General features: G+C 38.4%; 2 protein-coding genes across 2 annotated transcripts; one reads left to right on the forward strand and one right to left on the reverse strand.

Annotated features, from left to right (window-relative positions):
* Positions 1–363: 363 nt before the first annotated feature.
* Positions 364–2181, reverse strand: LOC108595772 (cytospin-A). The gene is made up of 2 exons (XM_017981062.1): positions 1758–2181; positions 364–925 (listed from the first exon to the last, which is right to left on the reverse strand). Exons 1-2 carry the CDS (start codon positions 2128–2130, stop codon positions 429–431), a joined length of 870 nt encoding a protein of 289 aa, XP_017836551.1. The 5' UTR covers positions 2131–2181; the 3' UTR covers positions 364–428.
* Positions 2182–3860: 1679 nt separating this feature from the next.
* Positions 3861–4958, forward strand: LOC108595681 (putative carbonic anhydrase 3). Its single transcript, XM_017980960.2, has one exon. The coding sequence runs from the start codon at positions 3941–3943 to the stop codon at positions 4895–4897; it is 957 nt and encodes a 318-aa protein (XP_017836449.1). The 5' UTR covers positions 3861–3940; the 3' UTR covers positions 4898–4958.
* The last annotated feature ends 6150 nt before the right edge of the window (positions 4959–11108 follow it).

Genomic DNA, 11108 nt, shown 5'->3' on the forward strand with positions numbered 1-11108 from the left:
ATGTGTGAAATTTTACGCCTGAAGCAAGCCGCATGCTGTGAAAGAGCGAGAGAAAATATAAGAGATTGATTGTCAAGCTGCACAACAGGACACGCTAGTGCGGCTCATTGGCTTAATCAGCCAAATGCGTTTAAGTGATTTATGGGATATACTTATGCTTGGTACTGTAGCCAAATCGAATTCACTTCACAAATTTGTTTAGCCAATTGCTATTGCACTGCCAACTCAGCCAATGCTACTGCTTGCTTTCTTTTTTGCAATTGAATTCGCGTCAGTTTAACAAAGTTGACGTAACGGAAGCGGAAATTTGCTAGCGCATGCAATTTGTTTGCACTGCAGCCAAAGCGATTCACTTGTCTAGCTTTCTTTTTTATTAGCGCTGGCAAACAATAATATTAAAAAATATATATATAAACGCTGTCTATCGCTCACTGCAGTCGCGTAGTCTTTAGCACATAGTAGAGTCTGTCCAAAAAGGAAAACATGCTAATAAGTATGTCCTCTTTCTCTTGCAACAGTTTGCCCAAATCGCCTGGAAATTCCACGCCCAAATATTTAGCTACACTCAGTGCATAGTTCAAAGTCTTCTCAGCATCTTTGCATTTGAAATACTGCGTATCTATGAGCTCGGGCCGAAAGGCGTGTATGAACGCGCATAGCGCCTGGCCATTCTCCCAGGACGTGCTCAACTCGTACATGGGTATGCCATAGGGTTTCATTATCAGCTGGCACATGACCAAGAACTTGCGACGATGATTGCCAAAGGTGCCGCCAAATTCACTGCGCTCTCCCAATGTTAAATATCTTTGCTTCTGGCTTCTGGGTATGGCGCCATTATAGACTCCATCGCATTGCAGCACAAGTTCGCTGGGGCGCGGCAGCCGAGCTAGTATAACCTCCAGTTGCTCAGCAATTGGCGTGGGCTCTGCAAAGACAATTCAGTTTGTTAGCAATGCATAAAATTGTCGTTTTTAATGCTGTATTAAGTTAATTTCTGAATTAATGCTGAGATTAAATGGGGTTGTTAAAAATACTTGACATCACAGCTTGCGGCTAATATTCTACCACTTCACAATAAACTGGTTTAATTTTTTGAGCCGTTAAATAGATGTGAGCCCTTTTATATTATATATTAATAATACTTTCAATCGCTTCAGCTTTGGCACAATTGAGCTCTTCTCAAGACATTCTTAGCATGTAACAAAGTGTATAAATATATATTTCCAATTACTTTTGTATTTATTGTAGTATGTAATCATTTTGTATTAACACTTTGACATCAATCATAATTTTAACTTTGTTACTTCTTTAACTTTTAAAACACGTATATTGGCGTTCTTCTGATAATTAAATGGAGAAGTAGCCAACATTGCTTTAGACTGTCTTATAGTTGCTTCAATTTGGCTTTAATCAGTTACATACTTTTGCAAAATTTAAAGCTGCCACTTTACTACTTTTAACATATCCAATTGTTTTAATATATTTTTTGTTTAATTTTTGGCGTTAATCACTTAATCATTTATACAGCTTAACATCTATGTATATCGCTTAAAACTGTCTTGTTATAATTTTAGTTGGTTTTGTCTTTCGCCTGTAGCAACTATAAACTATAACTTGCCATTGTTACATATCAAAGTTTTACAACGCTGTCTTTAGGATGTAAACGACTTTATTATACACTTTGAATACCTTCGCTGCAGTTTATATTGCCTTAGCCCTTTACCCTTTGCTAAATACCAAACTATTCGGTTACTTACTTTTGGCCCCACACAGCGATAGTCTGGAATTTGAGGTGCCCACTTGCCACTTGATTTCCACTTCTGTTCTTGATCTACGCAATGGCTCTGCTGCTTTCCATTGCTCCACACGCTCCGCCGCTTGCTGTTCAGCCAACATATTCTGCTTATTTGTGGGCACTAATTTTTTGAGACATTTAGTTACATCTACTGCAAGTTTATCGGTTTCTTCTTCGCTTAGCACCACTGTAAGCTTGGCTAACTGCTGCTCTGTCGCTTGCTTCAGCCGCTTCAGACTCTTGCTGATGAGCCCCAAATCGCAGACGGCCTGGCTGTCAGTTTGTCGCAGTATATCCAGATGCGGAAACGTTGAGGTTAAAGGTGTTTGAGCCATGTGAACATTTATTTAAAATATTACACAGAGCACTGAGTTTATATAATTGACAAGAGAAACTTAAACTAGCTTTGAGTTGAGCTGTTGAGCTCTCGAACGACTGCAAATCGAATTTGCAAACTCAATTAGGCCGCAAGCCAGGCCAAAGTCGTTGATCAAAAATCTAAACATGAACTTGCGGGCATATTACTGTCAGCATTATTATTATTGTTATTGTCACCCTCGCAGCAGTTTTTGGTTTTCTATATATAACAATGTTATATTGTATGTGTGTGTGTTTCGTTTATATGCCACATGCTTACCCCGCAATTTGCGTGCCACAACAAAACGCCTGAGGTCATGCAACACACAAGAACAAAAAGTTAGATTTGTAACATTTGGCAAATGTCAACGCCCCTTGATGTACCCCCTGCCCCCTTGGAAAGTGCAAGTGCAAATACTCAAATCAAGTCAAGAATATATCGTTAAAAATATCATAATTCAATCAAAGTTGAAGCTGGCACAAATGTCCACCCTAAAAAATGCAGCATCAAATATTTACGCATGTTTCGCTGGGCGTAGCACTTGTGGGGCGTTTACCGTTACTTTGATTGCTTTTCAGTAACTTTATGCTAATCGCCGTGTCAAATTTCCTGCTCAACTGGACCTCAAAATATAGTTTTATTATTTTTTGTTGGTATTTTTCAGCATAATTAGCAAAAACAACAATAAAAACTTGTTGTGTAGCCGAAAATAATTTCCGCTTTTAATGCTCATTTCGCATTTTGTATACAAAACTAATTAATATCCTTGCAGCCAACGAAAATGCAGCCTTAGCACAGGATATTTGTGCAAGTAATTTCCGTTGCTAAAGAGTTGTTACCAGCAGCGCGTAATTAATTTATGCTAAATATACAACAACAACAGCAGCAACAAATGCACAGTGCGTTGATAACAGCAGCAGCAACAGCAACAACAAAAATGCAAATGCAAATAAATTGCAAATTGCGCAACAATTTGTTTTTCAAAATAATTAACTTTTCAGCGCGTTTAATTAGAAAATTTTTGGGTAGAATTTGCGAGGTATGCTTATTGAATTGGAGCGTGAAATAAAATGTTGGCTGCATTTGTTTAAAGTTTGATTAAAGTTTATGCCAATTCAATTCAATACTCAGTGGCGAGATTTTGCTACTAACCAACCCCGAAGAGAATAATTTACTTTTCACTAAACGTATCTGTTATCATAAGGTTTCTAATAGTTCAAAAGAATTAATTCGAAATATATAATAAAGCAATTAAAAAGAATTGCGCTGATTGGAAATGTGATATATGATATCCTAAAATGTCTACAATTTAAAACAATTAATATTTCCAATCAGCGCAATTCTTTTTAATTGCTTTATTATATATTTCGAATTAATTCTTTTGAACTCTTAGAAACTTTCAATCTGAATTTAATGATAATATTTTAGATCTTCTAATCATTATCAGCATTGAGTTAATAGCTAAATATCTAAAAAATCAATAAGGGTTTGTGTCTTTTAAAAAAAGCTTATTTAATTATCTTACATTTGATTTGCAAGCATTAGACATAAAACAAAATTTTTAAAACTAAATTCAAATAGAGTCTTGTAATTCTTAATACGTTAGATTATTTATGATTGAGACTGCCATAATATTTATTATATCCACGACATGAAAAGCTAAAAGAAAGCTAAGATTTTTACTCACTCTAAATGCTTCTGCAAATCTTGTCACTTGACTTTACTGTCTGTCTGTATTTAATCAATTGAGCTTTGTTTACAACTTGCTTTTTGTCTATTTCTACACCATGGTCTTCTGCTTTGAGTGCTTCATGTGCTTCATATGGAGTCTGTATGGACAGCTCTGCGAGAGTCAGTTCTATATCATAGCGCTGGCCTCTATCGCAGCTTTGCTGATGCTCTGCAATGTTCACACAAGTTTCATGATGTGCACACCGGGCAATGGCTGCGCTCTGGACGTGAGTACGACCACAAGCAGTGCGGTGGGAGCGGGCTACGATTATAGTGTGGAGCGTGGACCGCATACCTGGCACGTTGCTGAGAGCAATCAGAGTCCCATTAACATTGAGAGTCGCGAGGTGCAGCGGATTAACTTTGACATGCCGCTGAACTGGGTGGGCTACGACAAGTTGCCGTTGGGCGTTCGGCTGGAGAACAATGGGCATACGCTGCTGCTGCGCGCCGCCTACGATGGCGCCTCGCCTTTCATAGATGGCGCCGATCTGCTGAGCTGCTTCAGCTTCCATGAGATTAGCTTTCGCTGGAGCTGGCACGACGGCGAAGGATCGGAGCACACGCTGGACAATCAACATTATCCGCTGGAGATGCAGTGTCTGCATACAGACGCCGCTGATCGTTGCCATGCCTCCAGCCGTGGACTGTTAGTGGTGTCCTATTTGTTCACCTTGTCAGTGGAGAATCCTTTTCTGAATGTCATTATACGTTACTTGGTCGCCGTTCAGCAGGCGGGCCAATGCGCCGAGATTCCGCCCTTTCCACTCAACTATCTAATGCCGACCTTCTACTCGGACTTCTATAGCTATCAAGGCTCGCTGACTGAACCGCCTTGTCATCGTGGCGCCGAGTGGTTCATCTCTCCCATTCCGCTGGCCATTAGCGAGCGTCAGCTGCATGAATTTCGCAAGCTGCGCAGTCGCAGCGGCTCTCGCATTGAGCGCAATGCGCGTCCTGTCCAAGATCTCTGCGATCGCATCGTGAACTTAAATCGTTATCGTCGTGTATAGTTGGCCAAGTAAACAAGTGTAATAAATTGAATAAAGTGTCTGCTTTGTGTAAAGATATAAATGTTGAGTGTTTTTATTATAAATCTCAATCGAATTGTAATAAGCTTACATTAAAAAACTTTCAGTATGAAATAAAGTTGTAAGTACAATTGAATGCATTTCATATTCTACATAATAAATATTAGTTCTCGAAAATAGAACATTAAAGCAAAAATCTCTATCGAATTGCATTAAGCTTACATTAAAAAATTGTCAGTTTGTTACATATTTATAATTGAGCACTCAGGTTTTCAGCTCTGAAATAATTGAATTCATTTAATATTGCAAATAATAGATAATAGTTTTCAAAAATAGAAGCAAAAATGAGGCCTATAAATTTATATATTATTTATTTATATTTTTCTCGCATACTAAACTATGCTACAAATCTTCAATTAAGTTAATCAGCTAAGCGCATTTAACAACTAAATACAATTACAATATCAATAGCAACAAAGTAAGTTTGGGACGTAGGCTTCAATGCTATAACAATAATTATTGCTAAACATTAAAGCAGTCCAGCTCCCAAGCCCACCCACAAGCGTACGTTGCTCTCTCTCTCTCTCTCTCAGCAACAAATGAGCGACGCTTTGTTTCAGACGCAGCAGCTGAGAGCGATCGAGCTACTCTCTAGCATTTGAGCGTAGAGCGGTTCACATGTGAGAGAGGCTAACAGGTAGGCGGGCAGCAAGCGAGGCCACAGGTCAGTAGTGCATGGACTGTTGATGGGTAAACAAGCAGTGTGCTAGTGGCCTGTATAATAATATATATATATATATACATATATCTACTTACAATTAATATATAGAGCTAGTCTTTTTTCATTGCTCTCACTAAGCAGTTTGAATTATTTAATCATATAATCGACTAACTTTTATTTAAATTTAAAGTCATTTATGCAAATCTCTCAGCTTCGCATTAATGAAGTCTTATAAAGTTATATGCTGACTTCTACATTCAAAAGTTAAGCATATATTATTTTTTATATATGCTATCCCTACGACCAATCACTGTTTCGATAACTGACTGACTTCCTGTCTGACCTGCTGTTTATTTAGATTACTAAAAATTATATCAACTCTTTTGCTATTTGCTTTTACCATAATGCAACGCTCTGCAATTTATTTTTAATTTCCACAGTGACTGGCATTAATTTGCCTTACAAATTTCCTTAAATTAACTATAGTTAATTGGCTGCTTAGCTTGCGGCCTAATTAGGTCTCTGGCTACAGCTTAAATCTTCTGCACAATTTCATCGAATTTGCTGTTTGTCAAATAGTTTGCGTAAAGTAATCCACTAATTAGACACTCAAAGGGCATTAAGCAGTGCTCGGCTCTGGCTTTGGCTTGGACAACACCGCAGGATACAGCTCTGCCTCTCGCTCTCTCTATGTGTGTGTGTGTGTGTGTGTGTGTTATCGTCTACGTCTATAATTGCGTTAGTGCAGCGGAAACTGTTGCGGACATGTTTGCCTTTGCCTTTCAATGTGAATTTGGCATTGGAGCGAACTACTACGACGACCATGAGGAGAACAACGCTTCGCTTCTAGTATCTGCAAATCTGTTCATAGGGCCTCCTGTGGTGACCATGACGCAGCCTCATGCTCTGCTGGCTACACTCAATTTACAGTTACAGCTGCAAGCACACACACACACACACACGTAGATGTGAGCCGCCCCATTAGCAGGCTCTACAGCTTAATTATCAGTTGGTCCTGTGGCCATATGCAAACAGTACGTCATGTAACATTTTGTACGCTGCCTTGTAATTAGTTTTTATTGAGCGCAGAGTGAAATGTGCATGAGTAGCTCGCATTGCTGATATTTGCACTAGACAATATACAAATTCCAATCGATTTGTTCAGCAGACATCAACTAACTAACTATATGTACTATATGCCACATCGACTAGTGTTGTACATATATTTACGTATGTGTGTGTGTGTGTGTGTGTGGCCATAATCAGAAACAGGCGCGTGTGTTGAACGTTTGAACATTTTCGATTGCATTTGCTGCAAATCAACGCTAATGAAATTATATAAACAAGTTACGGTTTTGAGCCATTTGCTCTTGTTGTTGTTGTTGCTGTTGTTGCTGTTGTTGTCAACGTTTGCACTACAAACGCAATTTGTATGTGTTTTGCCAACTTAATTGAATTGCAATTTCACAAATAAAGCTTAATTTTTGGGCATGCAAATCGATTCCCATGCCCACCAAACAAAATAGCAACTAAACATAATTATTTTCCAAAAACTTTTTGTTGCATTTATGACAAAATTTTTCTGGCTAAAATTGCTTAATTCAATTTATTAATGCAAATACGCAGTTTTGCCAAATGAAATGCAAATTGGGCTGGGCTATGAGTAGGCGTGGCTGCGCTTAAAATTACAATTTGTTTGCTTTATATAGCGAGAGTTTGTAGTTAATTATTAGCATTTTGTTTGCTCTTAAATGTGCATAAATAATTTTAATATTGCACATCTAATAAACGATAAATTCTAAGCAATTAATGCGTTTATTTTTAGCAAATTTACAATTTCAATTAATTGTGCGCATATTGTAGTATAAATTATGTTTTAACACGAAATTAAACAAATTTATTATGACAAACAATAATTGATATTCAATTTTCTAACTTATAATTATAGCTTAAATATTTATTGAATGATTTAAGTGCTTAACGAAACTGAACTTATAAATCAAATCCAAAAATTATTAAACAAATAAGCACGAATATTTATTTAATTCTAAACTTATTACGCCAATATAAAGTATGAAGCAATACTTTAAAATCGAAGAATAAAATATTAAAGCAATGTTAGCAACAATATTATGACCAAATCTACTAATGAAATAATTTTATTTCAAACAGTTTCATTCATATCTGAATAAAATTAAATTTAAATGTGCAATATTTCAATTATTTGCTAAGCTATTAGAATAATTAATTCAATTATTTATTTAAAATGAAATTGGGAAAAATGCAATTATTATTGAAAATACTTTTAATTTAAATAAATCAATACAAACTGTCTAGCTAAGTCTTAACTAACTCAGCAAGCAACGAATCCTTTTGATTATTTAAGCTTTCGTATGTGTGTGTGTGTTTGCCTGTGTGCGTTGAGTCAACGACAATGCAAATTAGTTGCAGCTGCATTGCCTCAGAAGTTTTCAAAGTCGCAGTTAGACAAACATATCAATCAACATTCTAATTGAATGTAATTAGAAAAACGCATGAGCTGCCAAATCTAGCACAAGTAAAAGCAAGAGCGAGCAAGCAAGCAAGCGAGTGAAAGAGAGAGAGCGAACTACTGCTACTGAGTCTTAGCTTGGCTTAGTTTGTGCGCTGGAAAATGGCAAGAAAATGAAATTAGACGAATAGAATGACGATGTAAGTGCCATGAAAAGACGTTAAGATGTGCTAAATGGGCGCCAAGCGAACGAAGTTTGTTGCCAAGAAAGCGCAGAGAGCAGACAAGTTGCTGCTGCTGTATGTATGTGTGTGTGTGTGTGTGTGTGTGTGTGTGTGTGTAGTGGTTGCTAAAATTGAGGTAAATTGCATTTAAGTGTTGCCGTTTTCATTTAGCTGCATGAATATGCAGAGAGCTTCAGCTTCAGCTTCAGCTTCAGCGTCTTTTGTGGCAACAAAATTGAATGAATAATTGAGAAAACGAGCGCATGATGGCATTAGTGTGTGATTGTGGCTCTGTGTCTATGTGTGTGTGTGTGTGTGAGTGTTGAAAATTCACAGCTAATGAATTTTAATTGGTTTTATTAAGGCAACGAGTTGAGCGCTGTGGGCTGAGAGTTTGGCATCAGAAATCCCTGTTTGCACTTAATTGTTAATCATTAAATATTGTTGCTGCAAAATCAATATGGCGGCTGACGATTAATCAACGCCATTTTGTAATTATCTGCGCATTTTTTAATCCAATTAACTTTGCGCACAGACAGACAGACAAACCAACAAACAAATGAATGAATAAAAAAAAATTATTTTATTTATATGCATAAAACAAGGCGCGGGCGCACGCTGTCGCTCAATTAATAAATATGAATGCAAACAAATAATTTTAATTGCAAATTGTTATGGCAAAAGTAACCGCAGTCTGCAAAAAAAAAAAAAGAAAAACAATAACAGTTTTTTTTTAAAGACACGCACACACACATGCAAATTAATTTGAAATAAAAAACAACATAACATGCTGAGCTGAGCTGAGTTGAGTTCGCTTGTTTTTGCTGCTGCTGCTGTCACGTCCTCAGCCCTTGGCGCACTTCCTTTTTCAATTAAACGCCACCATTTTCCATTAACGAATTTGCATGCATGTCCCTGTGTGTGTGTGTGTATGTGTGTGCTTGACAGACACACATTTAACAATCTACTAGCAGTTGCGCTAGCTCTTTCGCACACACATACAAACACACACACACACACACACACAACTGTATTTCTATAATAAAATTAAATTAGAAGACCAGAAAATTAAATCATCAAAGCTTGACGTCTGGCTGCTGCTGCTGCTGCTGCTGCTGTTGCTGTTGTATATATGCTGCTCACACTTATACTAGCTGCCTCTCACTCTAGGCTGCTTGCCACGCCATTTTATGCGCACACACACAGACACAAACACACACACATGCGCCAGCCCAATTTGCAAAGCGACAGTTACGAGTTCATTAATTTCTCAGCCTTTTTTTTTTGTTTGCTATGCTGTGCCCAAACTTTTTGGTCTGCAGCTACACTTGTGCTCTGCGGTTTCACACACACACACACACATACATACGCGCGCTCTCTTTGTGTGTGTAGTGAGCAGCATCATAAATTAAATTCTTCATCAACTCAAACTCGTTAAGCGCCAATAAAGTGACAGAGAGTTATTTTCATCACTTTTTCAATGGTGAACCACAAGGCGTGCGTACGTGTATGTGTGTGTGTGTGTGTACTGCGCACTCGCGCTCTCACTCTCGCTCTTAGCTGTGGTTGCTTGCAAGCCACGCCTACGCAGCAAGAGAGCGCACAACTGCTAAAGCGAGAGCGCGCGTTTGTTAGCGAGCAAGCGAGTTAGCAGCTGTTGCTCAACTAAAGCGCCGCCGCAGCTCGATTTGATTTGTGCACGGCGATAAGAAAAAGCATTAACGATCATATCTCAGTTAAATTTACGACTCACTGCACAGCCATATAATGCAAAAGTTGCAGCTTTAAGCGTACGCTGTACATGGGGCGTATGCTTAATTAGCTTGTAGCGTAGCTTGCCACACAGCGCTTAACGATAAAAGCAAACTAATTAAAAGTACGTAGCAAAAGAAATTGCCACATAATAAAGCAAATTAAAAGCAAATTAATTTAAAACACAGCGACGAGAGGCAAACGCGGCTGTAGCGGATGTAGCGCAAATGAAAATGACGCACACACAGAGAGACAGACAAGTCGACGCTCCACTTCAATTAAGCAGCGCGCCAACACACACACACATACACACAGTCTACATAATTACGTTTGGCAAGCTCGTTATGCGTAAGAATAAACGCACATTAAGAGCTCATTAGTTGGCACAAATCGAATCGCTTGGCAAAAGGCACACAAAACCAGCCAAAGCTCTCTCCACACACCTCTCGCTCACACACACACACACACACACACACTCTCTCACTCTCTGTGTGCTGTAGCTGTCTGCCTGGCATTTTCATTTAACGTGTGTAATGGCAGATAGCGTAAACGAGCAAATGACTTGCAGTGAAGCGCATTCAATTGAAGTGTGTGACAGCCACAGCGCCACAGCAGCAGCTACAGGCACATTTAAAGCCAAGTCTTAAACTAACTGTAAATGCATAGTCGGTTGCTTATAAATTGCCAGAAATTTGGCTATTAGTTTGCTTTGCTTTTTATATATTTAATATAACAATAGCAGCACATTAATCAAATCCACTTATGTCTGCTGCTGTTGCTGCCCCTAGGGTTGTTTGTGCGGCTTGCACACGAATTTTACTTTTAACAAAACTCATAATTTGTTGCATATGCAGCCGACAGTTACTCAGAAGCTGAGCTCAAGGCAAACAACAGCTGGCAACACACACACACAAACAAACAAACTGCGCTGCTCTTAGCGCATGCGCGCTCTCTCTCACTCACTCGCTCTCTTTGCTGTTAGCTCCGCCCAGTTTGTGGCAGGCA

This window comes from Drosophila busckii, chromosome 2R (genome assembly GCF_011750605.1).
Source record: "Drosophila busckii strain San Diego stock center, stock number 13000-0081.31 chromosome 2R, ASM1175060v1, whole genome shotgun sequence".
NCBI classification, from domain to species: Eukaryota; Metazoa; Arthropoda; class Insecta; order Diptera; family Drosophilidae; genus Drosophila; species Drosophila busckii.

Bases quoted from the DNA above. Each gene is read 5' to 3' on its own strand.
- LOC108595772 (XM_017981062.1), bottom strand. From the start codon at position 2,130: ATGGCTCAAACACCTTTAACCTCAACGTTTCCGCATCTGGATATACTG. The intron at 926-1,757 runs GTAAGTAACCGA...TTGTCTTTGCAG, and splicing joins ATCGCTGTGTGGGGCCAAAA to AGCCCACGCCAATTGCTGAG.
- LOC108595681 (XM_017980960.2), top strand. From the start codon at position 3,941: ATGGTCTTCTGCTTTGAGTGCTTCATGTGCTTCATATGGAGTCTGTAT.